Genomic DNA, 19,200 nt, shown 5'->3' on the forward strand with positions numbered 1-19,200 from the left:
GGGTTAAATGCAGAGGCCAAATGTCACTGTGTGCTCTGCATGTGTGACCATTAAAGAGGGTTTCATCCCCTCCCATTCTTCTTCTATGTTTTGGTAGCTAGAAACCTATTTTTGAGATGTTAAAGAGCATTATACAGGAACTTTGCAAAGTCTTTGCTCCCCCTATTAATCATTCATCAGCACCATTTAAACCTTTTCTCTAAATGGTTAATCACTTGTATAAAAGGCAGCATTAGGGATATTTTAAATGTTTATAAATGAACAATTGACCTTTCCTCTAAAGGCCTATATTCAAACTGTTTTATTGTCATCCGGATATACAGGCTTCAATTACAAAAATACTTTTTGACAAATCAATAAACATACGTAGCTTGCAAAATATAGTGGCTTATAAACTCTTTATTACATGTTATACTGTTGGTCAATTATAAATAGGAGGACATTTGGTAAAGTGGGTAAAAAAAGAACATAAAACTCACCCTCTAATGGGAGTCAAAGTCTGCCATACATTTGAGCAGAAGCAGATCAGGGATATCCCCGCTTTTTTGTTCGAAGTCGTCCAGGCTCTGTAAATAGTCCTGGTCGTCCTGCCCGTCCCCCCAGCCGTCTGCAGGTCCCTGCTCTGCACACGCTGTCCTCTGGGGGGTCGAGGCCTGGCTGAGTTCAATGTTGCCGGCATCGTCCATTAAGTAGGCCTGGTCCTCCTCGTCCTGTAAGAGAAGATGAGACACGATCATACACTGCTGCATGTTGAGGAGAACAACATGGGTTTGAGATTTAGAAGAAGACAACATTATTTCATGGCAAGTTAAGCGTAGTTAGGAGTAAAAAAAAAAAGAAGCAAACCAGTGTCATGATGTAGCTGACGCAGATCTCCTGTGGCAGTGGGTAGCCTGCAACGTCAAAAGACACGTTCTCAGACACCATTTTGCAATCTGTCAATCCAAAAACATCACGTGTGCTGGAGTTGTTTGTTTTAAATGCGGCTCTTAGGATCATTGCTTACTTGAGGACCTGAAGTTCCTGCACTCAGGGTCGAGACACTTCTGGTACCACGCTTCCTCTTTGAGGTCAACAACAATCCTGCAGAGGAAGGTGAGACAGAATCAGAAGGGAAGTGGAGCGCACTTTAAGACTGTCAACAAATAACCTGAAACATACATACATGATGTTGTTGCTTTTGTGAAACCTTTCCACGTTTGCACACCAGCGGTAATTTGCGATGTCGTAGACAATCAGCTGTTCAGCAGCAAAGTAGTTCCACCGTCTGATGCCTGTTGAAATAAACATGAAAGGAAACTCCTGACAAAGTCCCGGAAACAAATATATTGCATCATATTTTTTGACCATATACTACGTTTTGATGTACATTTAGTTGCCAGGTACTGAATCAATCCATGTTCAATTACGTTTTTTCTTGTCAATTAAAATGATCAACCATGAATTTATTAAGAAGCGGCAGTTTGATCAATAATAAAAAAGCTGGATTCAGCTCTAGGTCTGAACCAAGACATGTAAATGTTTGGAAAGTGACCCACTTTTTCTAAAAGCATTTCATGTATTAGTCCAAACACTTACTTCCATGTACGCCGTCCTTTTTAACCACAGTTAATACAAAGTTGTCCACTTCTGGATAAGGCGATGACAAGTGGCCCGAGAGTGAGCCTGCCACTGATGGATGGGGAAATAAATATTGCTTTTTATAAAGAGACATATGAGGTCAATTATGGCTGAGCTAATTGTACAATACACTTTGCATGTTTGCATAGTAGAGACAAGGCTTCTGTCGTCAGTGTTACCTGGGTCTGTGGCTGATTCCTGCTGACAGGGAGATCCCAAGGTTTTGGATTTCTTTGTTTCAGGGATGTCTGACGTAAGAATTCTCTGACCTGTGAAGCTAATGAGACACAGTAACAAGCTCTGAGGATGTGGCTTTAGGAAAGTCATATTTATAGAACAAAGAAAACATATGAAAAGTGTTTTACCTTATATTACAGACTAAAGAAGCCAAGAACGCGCTTTCCTCCGCAGAAATTCCCTTCTCAGGTTTGTGAATGAACTCGTTGTCGTCTGCCACCGTGAACGCAGCGTTCTTTCCCACTTTTGATGACTTGTAAAGGCGGAAATTTCTGTTCTTGGTGTAAACACCTGTTTTTGTCAAATATAACGAGAAATATGTATTCATTAAAAAGGTACATACTGGCAATGTTTACAAAAAATCATCCAAAAATGGGTTTGCTGAGTATATCAAGAGAAGCATTTAACCCAAGTTGTTGATTTAGGTTAAAAAATGAAAAATAAAAGCGTATGATTTTCTTACCAAGATCAACAAAGAGACAGTGTTGGCCATCTTTGTTTTTCACCTGGAGGAAGCTGAGGTCTCTCTCTTCCTGCTTGCACCTCTTGGCCTCTGGACTCTCAGACGTCTGCCCTCTGCTGCCAATATGTCATTAAGAAAAGTTACACAAAATGATGCTAGCTAAGAAATGTATTAAGTTATTTTCACAAGTTAAAAACACAGACCCTGTTTCGCAGTTTTTCTCCTCTGAATTCATCCCAACGCTCAGGCTGCTTTTGGGTGTGCTCAGGACCGATTGAAGAATTGAATGGATAAACCTGCCTAAAAAACAACAACAAGGATATATGAATTGAAATTGAGGTAAACAAACAAGTGTTGTTACCTCAATGCAAAACACTGACCTTACCCATATGCAAGTTGTCTTTGAAAGCTGCATTTTTCAGATTAAAGATGAGATGCCGACTGAATTTGTCCTCCGTGCTGGAGTCGAGATTGAGGATATTTTTTGCAGAGCATTCAATCCCATAAACTTCCATTAACTTCTCGCAAACATACTGTCAACACACAAAACACAGACAGGTTCAAATACTGTATCTCCTTCATCTTTAGGTAAGCAAGCAACAAGATAAACTATGACACATAATATATCCAAATGATTTAAAAAAAAAAACCTAACTACTGCATTTTCTCACAAATTGAAAGAAAACTAGAGTCCCAACATTCTCTAAATCTAATAGACATTGGCCACACCCAAGTGCTGCAAAAACTCTCCTGCTTGAAATTAAAAGAATATGAGGGAAAAGGAAACGATAAATGCTGGGCCCTTTTTTATATTTTTGACATTACTTCCCCTTCTTTAACTTACTGAAATAAGGTCAAGTGGATACTTTTACAAAGCATTCTTTGGATATATAAATGTCAAGTTGATCATCTTAGTGGTATATATATATATAAATTATAGCTTACTTAAAAAACAGATATATAGTAAGACCTTTTGTCAATGAGGATGTGAAAAGTACCCCACCTGGATAAGTGAAGAGACCATGGATTTCCCATCAGCCCCTTGGTTTGAAGGCTTGTGGAACTCCAAGTCAAAGTAAAGTTTACAAACAGCGCCCTCTGGTATCACCTCGTAGCAGTGCATCAAGGACTGTGGGTAAGTCCTGAAAGAAAATCACAATTAATGCACATTTCCTAACACACGGAAGAAGATGGACCTCCTTTTGAAATGTTTATTATGTACCTGTAGTAATGCCACAGCTCACTGTAGCTGGTCACCAGGAAGATCCTTTGACCCAGGAATGTCTTTTCTTTTTCAAGTGCAAAAACATGTACAGCCTAGGAAACGCAAAGTGCCAGCATCAGATTTCCCCTGACACACAGGATGTACAATCTTAAAGGTGCAGACCAATGATAATAAGTCTTGTTTTATTACCTCCTTGCAGCTCTGAGCGAAGCTGATCGCCATACTTTGACGAGGGAAGAGCTTCCAGATGGAGGACGGCTGGCACGGCCACAGCCGAGGTTTGTATTGATCGACCAGAGGGTTCAGCTGGAAGGACTGAGCGAGCTGCTCCACCTTCTTCATCCGCTCTCCCCATTTACTCATCTTGAATCGATTAACAACCCTTTATTACAAGAACAGGGGCAACTTTTTCATTACAAACAGGGTCAGAGGTCAGCTACAATGCAGCACCTTCCTCGTACTGTTAGAAGTTTAGTGATTTGCTAAAGGCAACTTCAACAGAGTGGATGCTTGAACTCCGGTCCTCCTCTCATCCTTCAACCTGGAAAAAACCTGGTTTATATATAATACAAATAATAATAATAATAATAATAATAATAATAATAATAATAATAATAATAATAATAATATATAAATAGGTGTGTCTGTTATTTACCTTAATCCCTCACATATAAAATTATAAAATAATGTGTGTGCAATGAATAAAATCAAGACACTTTGAAAAAACTGTATATGATCACAATAATCCTATAAAATTTTTAAAAAGCCCTTAATTCGCATTTTAAAATGTGACATATTTCCCCAGTGTAGTAATAATGTCTGGTAACAATATTCATATAAAATCGAGAAAAATAATATAAATGTGGCCTTTATGTTCAATCTAGTAACAGTTCCCCATTGAGTCTTTTTGAGAAGCTTTTGTATACAACTGAAATGATCTTCTTTCAAATATTTATTCAAATGAGGAAATAATATAATTCAACGACCAGTAATCCATGTGCTACATAAAGCCAATGTATTATATTGTGTAAGAATAATTGTCACTAATATAGGCACAGAGATATTGAAATAACATTGGTTTTGAGACATTGAAATACATGTATTGATGGTCCCTAACCCTAACTGAAACGAATATCCAACCTTACACTAACTTCAACGCCCTAACGTTGACTTGTACTATTATTCACTTTAACGTTATCTTAGGTAGTGGGTTTAAGTTTGCCAGGAGTCATTGTCAGTAAAGAGTCATCGGAACAACAGTACTGTAGGTTACGTTACCGTGTTTATGTCAAGTGTCCACTCCTCTCTCACATGTTGCAGACGACACACGCAAATGTTTTCTGTTTGGCGCGTTTGAACCCGGAAATTGTGCCGTTTCCGGTAATAGAGAGGCGAAGTCCCGCCCATCTACTTCCGACCCATGGGACCTTATTTCGGGGAAATTATGGCCCAGTGAACTCCGTGGAGTGACACATGAGGCTCCCTCCTGTCAGATGGAGGGAGTAAATACAGCGGCAAGCTTTGGGACAAACTCCCCTCTCTCCGGCAGAAACAGGAAACACACACACACACTCACACAGGGGTTACATTGGGATTTGATATGTGGGGGGGCTCTGTATGGAGGTGCGAGAGGGGGGCGGAGGTCGAGGATCTCATTATAATGACCTTAAAGCAGGGGTGTCAAACTAATTTTCATCGCGGGCCACATTAGCATTATGGTTGCACTCAAAGGGCCGGTTGTAACTATATAAATATACATATATAAATATATAATATATATATATATAAAATAATGTATTATATTACACTATTGCCTCTGAATTGCATTATTATCGGATAGGATAATAACTTGGTAATTAACTACCAACTACGTCTGAAAGCAGAAGTCCAGGGCAAATAATTGCAAGTCTCTTCAGTGTGCATGTCACAAAACGAGATGCATTGTGGGACATGTAGTTTATGGGCAACCTGCTTCTGTAAAGTGGCATGTAACCGTTTAATAAACGTATTATATTCTTTGCAAGCTCTTGCGGGGCCACATAAAATGAAGTCGCGGGCCGGATTTGGCCCCCGGGCCTTGAGTTTGACACCCCTGCCTTAAGGGATATAGGCCTACACTGTGGCCCTAAAGCAACTGCTCCATTATCTGTATCAAATGCACACATTGATGCCACCAAATGTCACAATAAAAATAGAAAGTACTACAAATAAACTGGAATTAATTTACATCTTAAATTATTAATATATATACACAAAAAAAGGTTTACAAATATCCAACCTTCAAATTGCTTTTTTAAATCAACACTGCTCTGCACACTTGCTAAAGAACATTTGTGTGGAAATCTCAATTCATTTGTAGGGCTGCGTGAGTATGGCCAAAAGTATGGGAGTAAATCTCACTGTAAACTATTTAATCATCACCAAATTCTGTGTTATTATGACTGATCATAACTCAGCTTTATGCAGACATACATTTAGCATGGTGTACAGGGCCGGTTTTTGGCAAAAGCGACATAGGCAGTCTCCTAGGGCGCCAGATCTGGGGGGGGAAAAAAACCTTTTTGACTGTTTGCGCTCATCCTAATTTTCAGCCTTGATGTAACAACATTCATAATTAAGTAAAGGTAACACCCTTTTCACCCCGGTTACACTTTTCATTTGCCCTGTACGATGGGCGCTGTAAGTGATGAAAGTGGGGGGTGTTGGCTTATCAGGCGTCCGCAGCTCACAGCCAAATTGGGCGTGGGAGCGAGTAAGAGAGATAAATGCAATTTATGTAAACAAATATTTCCAAGGCACTCCTTTATAATTATTTGGATAAACAGGTTTGAAATCATTTCAATGTATACTATAGGACAGTAAACCAAAAATATCGTTTAAAACTTGAGAGATATAAAAATATGCATAAATACATTTTAACTAGGTAAAATAAGATATGAATGAACAACAAAAATAAAATAAGTTACATTTATTTGTTATTGGCTATGGTAGGTTATTGGTTATGTTCACATATTTGATTATTAAAATGTAAACCGATCTTTTTCATATGGGTGTTTAGAGTTGTACCCCCTAGATCTAGTCTCTAGTAATGTGTGCTTAAAGTGCACCAGATTGAAGCATTTTACTTTACATTTTCAAACATTTCTTCACACACACACACACCCACACACACACACACACACACACACCCACATACACACACCCCCCCCCCCACACACACACACACACACACACACACACACACACACACACACACACACACACATACACACACACACACACACACACACAAACACACACTCTTGCACTTTTCCTGATTAAGTTTACACCATTTCTTTCACAAATTACATGGACTTTTATCTCAATTATATTGCAAATAATTGTATGTAAAACACAGTGCTTTGGTGATATGATAAGAACATTTGTTAGAATTACAAAAGTGCTGTTACGCTTAGTTGAGCTTCTACTTGCTTCTGTGCCAGCAGGAAGGGGAGGAAGGAAGGAAGTAGGAGAAACACACTTTGCAAAGTAGCAAGTGCTGTCTTTTCTCGGGGGAGCACTAATGAAAACAGCATGAACAGTATTTTCAGGTTAGTGTTTGTGCAGTGAGAAAAGTTACTTTAATTTGTCAACAGAAGAGTATGCAATTGTCTTTTTTGTTCATCAAAACTTGTTTCACTACATTTTAAAGATTTCATTTAAAGGCAAGTTTATTTATAATGTATTAAAGGTTATTCTACTTTTACATTCAGTAAAGCATGTATGCATTCATTCCATACTGAATACAGCAAGTGAAAGCTTAATGCAAGTAATTCGTTTCCAGTCAAGCTATAGGTCAACTGGAACACAGCATGTTAGAAAAGGGGAACCCATAGGAACAATTTACAGTTTATCAATTAAAATGTGTGTGTGTAAAAATAAAATATAACCATCCAGCTTTAGCCATTTGTAGGCTGAACTATATCTATATTTGTTCTGTTGTTTCTTTTCATCAGAAAGTGCTCACTTCAGTAATTCAGTAGCTCTAACAGAAGGAATAGCTCGACATCAGCATGGTATTGTGATGGTATATGAATGGTATGTTATTTCCTTCCACAGGAAAGGAAAAGGCGTTGCTCAGCCTGATACGTTTTGACTTCGCCAGAGACAGTGTTCTGCAGAGAATTATTACTCCCCTGCAGTTTGATGAAACAAGACGTGATTTTGGTTCCAAGAAATTAATTTGCCTATCTTAAGGTATGTGTCTTTCAATATTTTCTTTTCATTTTAGGGTTGCAAACTTTTATCTAGGGTGCTTTTTTCCTATAGGGAGGACAACTATTAATGGTAGATCTAGGATGGTAGGCTTGTCCAAACAAAGTATTGGAGCAACAAGATAGATTGTTGGACTGTGTACAACTTTCTGTTCAAGTTTGGTCCTGCAAAGCTTTTCTGGGATTTCTGTTTCAGCATTCTGCGCAGACAGTGCACGGGAAAAGGCATTCAAAATGTTCAACAGAAGAAAAATGCTTCTAGCCTCAATTGTTTTCACAGCTCTCTTCTACAAAGTAAGTTTTATTGATCTTACTAATAGCCATCAAAACCTGTTGTGATGTTATGTTAGAATAAAATAATAATATTCTCCTCTCTATCCATACTCAATAAAGGTGACTGCAGAGAGCGCAACACTGCTGGACATGGCCCCAGATGCCATAGACGACATGTACAAAGGATGCCGTAAAGAGGCCTTGGAGAAGTTTGTCCACTCAGGGCTCTTAAAGCAGGAGCTAAACAGCAGTGAGGGATTCCAGAAAGCATGGAGTGCAAATAGTCCGTGTTCAGAGCCGATCCCCGGAGGAACAAAAGAACATATGGCTGCACTTTTGGCATATGTTGAAGGGGATGAAGATTTTTCCAAGACTTTTGACAATGCAGTACAGACAATGGGCGGAAATGTTAGTACCTATGAAAACCAGTTCCATTACAAGTCGCTTCACTTCCTGCTCATGGATTCAATGTCCCTGCTGCATCCAAAGAAGTGTGAGACTGTGCATATTATCAGAGATAAATACACAGCACAACAGGGCTCAAAGGTGAGATTTGGAAAATTCACCAAAGTTTGGTCAAGCTACAGTTTAATGAAGAGCATGATGGATTTTGAAGGGATGGTCGTCTTTAATATCACTTCTTGCTTCTTTATCAACCTGGGAACCAACATTTGCAGTGCAGACAAGGACATGGCCCTCTTATCTCCGGTGGAAGTGTTTACTGTGAATGCAACAAAGGAAATAACTGATAAGGATAATGATTCTGAATACACTGCAATCGTTTTGAAACACTCATCCCTGGAAAACACACACAACTGTTACTGTCTGTCACGGTAAGACATTTTTTGGATTAAAATATTGTATGTTTTGCTCAATCCCACGATAAGTAAGAGTGATTAAATAATAATGAATTCAAAATGTTCCTTAATCAAAACGTTGTTTCATCTATAAACGTTACAGAATTATGAATAATTCATTAAATATTACTTGGCGTCTAATATGTGAAATAACTCAAAAGACCACATCGTTTTATCTGGCCTCATGTACATTTAACAGCATTCTTATCCTTATATACATTTGAAAATGAGCAAATATGCAATAATCAAACTTAGAAGAGGAGTTTAACCCTCGATAGTCACACTTACAGCCTGTGTGAGCAGAGGTAAAGGTTTGGGCAGGGAGTGTTAAGACGAAGAGGTTCTTAGAAAAAAAGAAAAAACATGTTTAATGCTAATCTTTTAAGCAAACAATAGGTCATGATTAAATTGGTAAACAATAATGTTTACAATAATGTAAAAATGCCTACAGCCACATACATTGCTCTTTTATAATGAGTCTTTGACAATATTCATAATTTTCAAAATATCTAATAGCTGTCCCTTTTCTGTTGCATTTTCAGTGTCAATTTGAGGTTTTTTTGACAGACGACAACCTACAAATGGGGGGGGGGGGGGGTGTTGGAGGGAGCATGCGCAGGAACCACTTGGCTACCAAGACACTCCTTAGACTACATTATTCAATGTCCATAATAATTCACTTTATCTGAAAATAAAAAAAACATCAAACTGTTTGTTCACCAAAAAATGCAGAGGAGTTAGGAGATTATTTATGACCAGATTAGATTGAAAGTGGTGACATTAACAAATTACCCACGTATGTATAAAGAAAACTATTAACCCATTAGTGTTCATTCAAACAGTCCTTCGTGCATTTCACAACATTGGGACCCAATGATTAAATAATGTTTTTTTAAAGTGGACCTATCATGCTATATTTGAATAATATAGTGTAGGACCATACCTATATAAGGCATATTTATACTTTTTTTTTTTCAAAATACCAAACAGATCATGCATTTTAGCCATGCCTCATTTTGCTCAATTTGACCATTTCTAGATCTGTTTTTGCAAGGGCAGATTCTGTGAGAACAGCACCATCTACTGGCCTGGCATATGTACTACAGCGTCTCCAGCACTTTCGAACGGCAATGGCCGTGGCTGTCTCCTCCTGATTGGTGGAGTTGGCCCAATAGCCGTAGTGCCACTGTCTTGACGTCAGGACATTGTTCAAATCTGCATCAGTTTTTTTTATCAGATCCGTTGCAGCCCCTTTTTTAGAGATTTGGGTATGGAGGAAAATAGAGAGGGTTGTGTTTTCTGACACTTGGTGAGTTCCCTGGAACACCGGGGACACATATTCATGTATAAAAAACGTACAAAAGTGCATTTTGCATGATAGGTCCCCTTTAAGTAATAGGATCTTTATTCATCACAAAACAAATTATCATTCACTTATTTACTAATGAATTCTAAGTGTTTTAAAGTATTTTTGGGCCGAATGTTGTAAATGGTACGAAAGTTGTTGAGGTTGTAATTTCACAGTTTGCTCACCACCAAAATTGGTTTTAAGGCTCAGGGCTTTTCCTGGGGGCTTGTAACAACCCCCCCAACATTGGATTTTGATTATAATGTTGCTGTTTCCTGATTGAGGCTCAAAAGCTTAACCCTGTTCACTTTATACCAGGAAGAAGAGCACAGAGGAAACAACAATTCCAGAAATCTGTTAAATAAAATCTCTGGAATATCCAAAACTGTTCAAAGATTGTCAGACATTTAGATTTGTGTGTATGCCTTCTCGCTTGTAGTGAGAAACTGGTTGAGAAAAAATATATATTCCCGGTCTTTAAGATATTTAGACATAACAATATTACCCAGCATATTCATCACTCTCTCTTTGTCTCCATCTCTCTCTAGGTCCCCAGCTGATGTCTCCAGCCAGTGGCTTGTGTTGATGCTTGTGACTTTCTCTCTTTTTTTCTTTAACTAGACAGATGAAAAAGTAATCAGCAACTCAGATTGCATTGGGAGTTACTAAAACACAAAACGCTGCTTTGTTTGTAGCCGAACAACAAACCATCTGTGTGGTTGAAATGCTGACAGTTAAGGTGTCGTAGGCTTTTGTAGTTGCTTGCAAAAAATACAGTCATTTCAGTTTTTCTTTATGACTACCAAAACATTTTCTTCATTCATATCAGCAGAAGTATATACTGATGTCAACACCTCTCTGATGAGACCTCTGTGGTATCTTTTTTGTAGTTCTTTTTTGTGGATATTTTAAATGTTTGTTAGTGTGTGTGCAGTAGAGAGAGGGGAGGGGGGCTTTAAGATGAGTTGAGCTTTATATAAACACATACACTGGTTGAATTGCTCTTCTATTCTCTCAAAACTTTTTACAACTGTTTATACATTCACCTTTGAGAATCTTTCCATGTGACAACTAGACTTACAGCCGTTTGCAAACTGTGGATTATCTGGATCCTGGCCTATAACAGTTTTGTCTTTATTTGTAATTCTTGCAGAAAGAAACGACTGCATGACTTTAAATGACACTATGTGGTGATTTTAAAGGACATTTGGTTGGGTTTCTAGGTCAAATTGCATGAGGCCACTTTACTGCAGTCACCAATAGAACGGACAATATCATTGACTCAATGTGAATATATGTTTTTATAGAAGACTTCCCAGCATGCCTTTTTCCAAATTACATTTTTTATTTTGAAGAGAACAGACTTTTCATCTTTTTTTGTGGCTTTACATGTGAAATGTAATGGTTGTTTCTTTTTAAGATGAAAACAATAAAAATTATGATGAAGAGTTGTGGTGAATTTAATCCTTATAGCTGCACCAATATTAATACCAAACATTTCAAGTGGAACAAAGTAAGAGCAGCTACAGAGATCTGTGTTGAGTGATGAACGGACTATTCAAACTAAGTGACTTTAAATAATCTGGTTTTCTGTTTTTACAGCACTGAAACAACACCAAAACACAAATGTACCGTAAAGGCTATATTTACTTTGTGTGTGTGTCAAATGTGTGTTTAAGTCTGCACCGAACATCAGAATATCATAACACATACTGTACATACACTTATTATATACAAAAAGTAACTCTTACTGAGTTGACTGAACTACAGTACAGTACAAGTGGATTTGAACGTGGCTTAAATGGCACACGCTTTCTACGACAACTACAGCAACAAGCACTTGTGAATTTAAATCCAACCAGGATCATTTGAGTCAGTCACTTTAATGGATTCCAGGGCTTTATGACGATGTAAGAGCAGCATTAATACCGACCCTACAGTTCATTCAATCCACTGAGTAACTGTCTGAAGGCATTAAATACACGCATACCGTAAGTAGAGCATTATACCAAATGCACATACTTCCATGTTATATTAAAGCTTCTCGTTTAATATTAAATAAATAGTATTATCATTGTGATGTGTTAGATATCTAAATGAATACATTTTTTATGTTTGAACATTTGTATATAAATAAATACATAATAAAAATATGTACTGTGTGACTATTGAATGAAATTGAACTCAGTGGGATATTTTACCAGCAGAGATTTTTTTACATTTTGGAAAATTAGCACCATTGAAGTTATGCTGAATAAGCATTAAGCAGTTCCTTTGCACAACTTCTGCAGTTTTAAGGAGGGTTTATACTTGATAATAATATCCTTTGAAAGAGTTGGTTACACTTAATCAAAATGTCTGTGTGTTATCTGAGTGCTGTAATGCTTCCAGTGTGTCACAGAAACTGCTGCAGCTGTTGATAAACGGGTCAAATGATCGGGGAGACATGCCTCACAGCTAAAACAGTTTGAGGCGATCACCACAACTGAGTTAAGTAAATAATTTGAAATGATCAGCTCTATAAGTAAACCAAATAGTCCAATCAGCATTTTCTATCTCAACGTAATGTGCCTATTAAACCTGTTGAGCTGCATTGTGTCGAGTGGAGAAAACTAACTGTCTTTATGACTGGGCTCAGAGTTGAGTCTGAGACAGGTGCTCTTCTTTTTGCTGAGGATGCTGGGGTCCACCCGAGAGAGGGTGCACACGGTGCTCTGGCGACCCGGTCCAAGTCTTGTGTTTCGGAGCTCCAGCTCATCGTAGCTCGAAACGTGGACAAAGGGACACCAGCAGAAAGCCCTCTTGAAGCCGGCCCGAAACCTGCACCCAAATCACCCCGACATGTAATCACACTGCAGTTTATGGGAACAGTTCCTGGGTTGTTGTGGAGGCTTATTTGCACTCACCTGCTGTTGAGGCAGCAGTAGATGATGGGGTTGTACATGGTCGAGCTCATTGCCAGCCACAGCACAGACAGGTAAACCTGCTGGATGTACTTCCACCTGCTCAGACGCTTGTTGAGACCCGTCACCATGAAGTAGACGTGATAGGGCAGCCAGCAGAGGGCAAAGGTCACGACTACGATGATCATCATCTTTACCACCTGGAAGAGGAAGGAGGGAAATGACTAGTAACTCAACATTTCAAGAACTCTCCTCAGCATTCAAACTGAACAACTGCTGCTCAGGTTTACCCTGTTTGCATTGAAACAACAAACTGATTATATATTCTATAGGCTGTTTGGGAAAAGCGCAATTATCAGGCAAGGAAAATGCTGTTATAGTTGAGGCATGAAGTTAAAATAGAGAGGAAATAAAATCAGATGTTAACAACTAAATCGTGCTTAGTGTGGATGTGATCTGTAAGTAAAACTGAAAAGTTGCAGGCTGTCAAAAGGAGCAGAACGGCAGCAGAGCTTCGATAGAGTTGCCTGGTAATTTCCTGTCACTTCAAAGGATGTCTTCCAAAGGGTACTTTAATATTATTGTTATTAACATTTGATTGGTGCAGCTTTTAAATTATCCAGCTTTTTTCACACTGAATGAAAAGAAGAAAGCTTAAAAAAATTACGATTCGTCCCTGAGGTTAAAATACCCTTTCACTGGAGAAACATCAAATGAAGGAAGCAAAACTCTCTAAATGTCATTTCACTGTGATTTTGAATATCTGAAGCCATGGATAAATATGCAAATTGTCTCTGAAGTAGGGAGCATGTTGTCTGTTCTCCTTCATTCTGATCCCAATAACGTTTCCATTCAACGGAAGAGAGGGAAAGGTTGGTGATGACGCATCGGACCCGGCAGGTTCCAGGTGTGACAGATGAGAGAGCAGCCCACAACTCATCACCGCTTTGCAGCATAATGCTGTGGGGGGGGTGGGGGGTGGGAGCAGGAGGCCATTACAGCATTAGCAGAGGCTCATCTGGGGGACGGAGATGAGAGCGACTTCCTCTTATCTCTAGCCCAAATGGCATCTTGTCAGCACAGGCCTTTGAATCAAGCATGACATTGTCTTGAAACCTTTGTCTCCTGACATTTATAGATCTCTTTTATCTCCCGCCGCTCAATTTTGCCAGCAATATGAGCCTCTGATGATTTCTGTTTTTCTATAAAGCCCTGGAAAAGATTTTGAATGGCAACTTGCACCTGTTGCTGTCTCGATTTCTGCATAATGAATATTTGTGGTAGTGATGCCAAAAAACCCTTAACAATCCAATTTTTTTTAAGTAATTTGTTTTTGTAGTTTGTTTCTCACCTAACATGTATTTCACAAATTTAAAAAAAGGTGTATTAAGTTAAATTGATTGTAATTTTGATATTATCGGAAAAAAATGCAAACATTGTTTGTCACTGAATAATCCCCTTGTCCTCGAACTGTCTGCTCACTAATCCGGCAGTTATACCTGCAGAATTTCAAATGTATCAATAAATTCTGTATTTCTGTATAGTGTTGGGTGATAATCCTGGGGCTGTCTTTATAGATGCTCGTCATGACAGCTGTGATGACCTTAATCCCCCCCCCCCCTCTCTCACAGTAGCTGCTGCAAAGTCTGGCTGATGATGAGCTACACTGGGACATGATCCTCTGGATGCATTCTAAGTCTAGACAATTGGATAACATGTTTTCAGAAGTCAATATTAAAAATGACAATGTAAAGTTCTAACTGTTCTGAGGTAATTGTTCTCAGTTTGCACACAGCATTGAACTGTGTGCCCTGCAGCTCCACATGACACATTTTCCTGATGGACGCTGTAAGCGAGTTAGTGTTTTCTCACCCTGCAGCAGAATTGCATTTAGTTGACGATGCTACATTTAAGATTTTGGGTTGAGATATAACACACGTAGATCTGATGGTTGTTATTTGTTGGTTTAGGGTTAAGAATTTATTGAAAAACGGTTTCTTTCTTCTCACTATTTTTGAAATAAAGACAACCAACATTTCCTAGCCTACTGACGTTTATCTTTATCGTCAAATGTTTGCTTACTTTTATTTTGTATGTAAAGGCTCTCAGTGTGAATGCTTTACAACAGGGGTGTCAAACTCAATTTAATCGCGGGCCACATAAGCATTATGGCTGCACTCAAAGGGCCGGTTGTAATTTATATATAAATATATATATATAAAATAATGTATTATATTACATTATTGCCTTTGCATTGGATTATTATCTGATAGGGTAATAACTTCATAATTAACTACGTCTGAAAGCAGAAGTCTGGGGCAAATCATTGCAAGTCTCTTCAGTGAGAATGTCACAAAATGATTTAAAAAGAAAAACTGGAAAAAAAAAGTCAAAATAAAAAAAAGGAAGTGACATTTAAAAAAAAAGTAACATTTAAAAGAAATTAGAAGAAATAAGTCTAATTTGAGATGCATTGTGGGACATGTAGTTCATGGGCAACGTGCTTCTGTAAATCATCATGTAACCGTATAATAAACATATTATATTCTTTGCAAGCTCTTGTGGGGCCACAGAAAATGAAGTCACGGGCCGGATTTGGCCCCCGGGCCTTGAGTTTGACACCCCTGCTTTACAACCAATTCCTTCATCTCCATACATATTTTATCACACATTTTATACAACATTTTGTTTTCCTTTATTTTCAGATGGTATCAATTTTGTCTTGATACATCATTTTATACTTTAGAAGAAACCTATAATATGCCTACAAATACCCCTTCTTGCTTCCACCCGAAGACACACAGAAGAAAAAGTGTAAATAAAAAGTGTGAATGCATTAAAGAAATGTGGCGTTTACCTTCCTTTTAGCGATGAGCTGTCTGTGGTAGTTATCAGATGAGTCTCCTGGGATCTCCCCTCCCCACAGAGTCACACCTACGATGGTGTAAGTGATGCCCATCACCACTAAGGGCAGCACGTACACCAGAACTGTCACTATGATATGATACCTGCAAAAGAGCAAAAACACAAAATCTAGTATTTATTTTAATTGATTTGACAATGACTAGCAGGATGAAAAGGGGGCGACAAGCACATATCTGGAGTTAATGATGCACAGAGAAATTGCCATATAAGAAACATGATAACAGCCCTGCTTGGTTATGATTATGATGATGAAGCTTGACATCAGCTAGAGGGTTCGTCAGTGAGTTTAGTGTTCTCACATGAAGGGGTCGTCCGCCATGCGGGGCCAGGCCACGTAGCAGAGGGTCCTGCGGGGCAGAGCCCGCGTGGTGGAGAAGTAGCAGAGAGGGAAGGCCAGAACCACGGCCAGACTCCAGATACACACGATAACTCCTGTGGTGGCCTTTGCCGACAGACGGGGCTTCAGAGGGTGGATTATGGCCATGTACCTGCAGGTCAGAGGTCACAGCGTCCTCCTGAGTTATGACTGCACACACATGAAAGTCTACAGGAAATGGGTTTTAAGAAGAGGTTTCTCATTCTGTGACCCTTATCACCTTAGGTGGGTCGTTCCAAAGTCAAAGGGTCGTGATGGCAAAAGCATTGCTGCCCTTCAATTCTTAAAATCCCAGAAAAGCCCAGCCTTAGGATATGGGACTTTTAGTAATTTCAAATATTAGGCAACACATTTTGCATATTCTCTGATTCACTCAATGTATTGCTAAAATGACTTTCAAGTAAATTATTTTATTAGGTGATCCTTCCTTATTTGTTTTATAACTCTTCACTGTTTATCACGTAACTGATTAAAGCAAAGGTTTTCTCAATTGAATACTAGACCAGGTTATAAAGTAAAAACACAGAAGCAAGAGATTTATTTTCCGATATGGATTAATAATGGTCATCACAATTGAGCAATTAATCCTTCATAGAGAGGTAACAATCCCTTTAACTATCATTCATAATGTAATAATTTACAGATATCTATATATCGATATAGGCTATTCTTATATAAAGTAGCCTAAGTAAACGTACCCAAATGTTTGTTTATTTACCAAATTACTGTGGAATGTAAATGCGTAACATAATCTGTAATGCAAACACTAAATGGAAATAGAAAAACAAGTTATGATATATTATCAAGACATAAATATCACTTGCATTGCCTGCTGTTGGTATATTATATTTTCCCCCATACCTGTCGATGGCTATCGCGGTCATTGAGTAGATGCTGGCGAACACAGCAGTGACCGGGAAAAAGTTGTGAAACCTGCAGTAAACCTCTCCAAAGTACCATTCTCCGTGCGCCGCGTAGATGAAGTTGATGAGGGTGTTGAAGGCAGCCATGGAGACATCGGAGAAAGCCAAGTTCAGCAGGAAATAGTTGGTGACAGTTCTCATTCGCTTGTGTGCCAGAATAATCCAAATCACTATCAAGTTTCCGAAAACTGCCACCAACAGGACCGTGCTGTAAGCCACCGACCACAGCGCGATGCGCCACGCGGGCTGCACGAACTGGTTGGTCAGATTTCTGGTCGAGTTGGATTCATCGCGTTCAGAGGCCATTCCTCGAGTGTCCTCGGTCTGATCTGCTGCTGTCAGCTGCTGGCAGGCGACAACAAACACTTTGAGTCTGATACGCAACATACGCGCAACATGTGACCAGAGAGAGAGAGACAGAGGGGTCCTGATGCAGCCACTCACATAGATGTAGTGAAGGATAAAAACATAGAAAATCTATTCAGGGTTTTTTTTACCATCTTTTTAAGCCTGTCAAAATTCCTTATCAGGCTGCCAAGCTGATATAAGTAGAGCTTGTAGACTTTTTTAAACAACTTTGCAACTAGGTGCATTGTTGTAATTGTATCCCATCCCATGCGACTATTTGCTAGGCCTACTGCTACGGTTTTCTGCATTAAAGCTGTCTAAAGTCTAAACTTGATTTACTTTCAGTGTGATAGAGTTAATCCCTCATAGCTAGCCTGTGCCATCAAAACAATGCTTCAGAAATGTATAGCTGTGTTATGTTAAAGGCCATTAAGTGTTGGAAAAGCGTTTTGATGATGTAACTCTCTCGGAATATTTGTCAATGTATTGTTTGGGTGAATAACATTTAATTCAAAATGTTCTTTTCATGTTTCTCATCCAAAATTATTTTGTAATGTGTTTTAATTTTCAATTATGTTTGACTGCAAGAGAGATTGTATTTCTCTAAAATAACCACATCTTTTAAAATAACTACAAATACATTGCATTATATCAAACATGTATTTAAACAACACATTAAAATGTTTAAAGCTCTCAAAGTGCATGCCCTGAAAAGACAAAGCCACCAAAAGTTTTTGACAATGTGCATGTCAGAGATACCATAATTATCAGTTTCATGTTAACATATTGTTACAATTGTGAAGAGTTTATAAGCTCAGATAGATCCCATTTATTGACCCATCACTAACTAAACCCAAATGGTTACATAGTTTTAAAAACGTTGGTAAATCTTGAACTTGGGAATCTTTCCAATTGCCTCCACCAATCCCACATTATGTGATATCAGCATTTCCAGAGTGCCAAATATGTTGAAAATCAACCTTAAAAAAGCTTTTAAATGTACTTGCTGTGCCTATTTTTATAAGCTCCATTTTATTATGTGTCTTTATATTATCCGGTCCGGTCCACAATACACATTTTTCTGAAGAGGTGGTTAAGGGTAGATTCTGAGTTCATGGTCAGGGTCATCAGAGCACACAAACACAAACAAGCCTTAGACGCTAGAAAAAGACCACCAGAATGTCAGAAAGTCTGTATCCTCTCAGCAAGACCTCATTACCCAGAGGCCACCTCTTTTGGGCCACTCCCTGTTTCAAATGTCAATGTTCAAACCTCTAACAAACACACCCTGTTCCCCCTTACTGAAAAGGTCGCACGCGATTAGATAACAGCTGATAATATCATTAGCTGCATCAACAATTATTTTTCCTCTTTTCATATGAATAATTTAGCCATCACTTAATCCCAAGGGAGGCAACAGCAGTGGAGATGAGAGCGTTACTCTGTCTG

The 19,200-nt window shown here is 38.6% G+C and overlaps 3 protein-coding genes across 4 annotated transcripts; 1 reads left to right on the top strand and 2 right to left on the bottom strand.

The window, feature by feature from the left end:
* Nucleotides 1–379: 379 nt before the first annotated feature.
* On the bottom strand, nt 380–4,923 carry primpol (primase and polymerase (DNA-directed)). 2 transcript variants are annotated; one of them, XM_034129525.1, is made up of 14 exons: nt 4,824–4,923; nt 3,735–3,927; nt 3,543–3,637; nt 3,324–3,462; nt 2,706–2,853; nt 2,524–2,620; nt 2,321–2,433; nt 1,986–2,148; nt 1,800–1,897; nt 1,579–1,671; nt 1,166–1,274; nt 1,007–1,083; nt 847–893; nt 380–710 (listed from the first exon to the last, which is right to left on the bottom strand). In XM_034129525.1, exons 2-14 carry the CDS (start codon nt 3,906–3,908, stop codon nt 483–485), a joined length of 1,581 nt encoding a protein of 526 aa, XP_033985416.1. In that variant the 5' UTR covers nt 3,909–3,927; nt 4,824–4,923; the 3' UTR covers nt 380–482. The 2 variants fall into 2 exon arrangements, with proteins under 2 accessions (XP_033985416.1, XP_033985415.1); XM_034129524.1 differs by having other exon boundaries at nt 2,321–2,436.
* A 2,039-nt stretch (nt 4,924–6,962) lies between these two features.
* Nucleotides 6,963–11,724, top strand: si:ch211-145b13.6 (erythroblast NAD(P)(+)--arginine ADP-ribosyltransferase). The gene is made up of 5 exons (XM_034129540.1): nt 6,963–7,135; nt 7,644–7,781; nt 7,995–8,092; nt 8,192–8,904; nt 10,825–11,724. The coding sequence occupies exons 3-5, from the start codon at nt 8,033–8,035 to the stop codon at nt 10,895–10,897; spliced, it is 846 nt and encodes a 281-aa protein (XP_033985431.1). The 5' UTR covers nt 6,963–7,135; nt 7,644–7,781; nt 7,995–8,032; the 3' UTR covers nt 10,898–11,724.
* Nucleotides 11,725–12,886: 1,162 nt separating this feature from the next.
* On the bottom strand, nt 12,887–17,709 carry tacr3l (tachykinin receptor 3-like). The gene is made up of 5 exons (XM_034129539.1): nt 17,342–17,709; nt 16,404–16,592; nt 16,037–16,187; nt 13,183–13,379; nt 12,887–13,096 (listed from the first exon to the last, which is right to left on the bottom strand). Exons 1-5 carry the CDS (start codon nt 17,707–17,709, stop codon nt 12,889–12,891), a joined length of 1,113 nt encoding a protein of 370 aa, XP_033985430.1. The 3' UTR covers nt 12,887–12,888.
* Between the last annotated feature and the right edge of the window lie 1,491 nt (nt 17,710–19,200).

This window comes from Trematomus bernacchii, unplaced genomic scaffold (genome assembly GCF_902827165.1).
Source record: "Trematomus bernacchii unplaced genomic scaffold, fTreBer1.1, whole genome shotgun sequence".
NCBI lineage: Eukaryota > Metazoa > Chordata > Actinopteri > Perciformes > Nototheniidae > Trematomus > Trematomus bernacchii.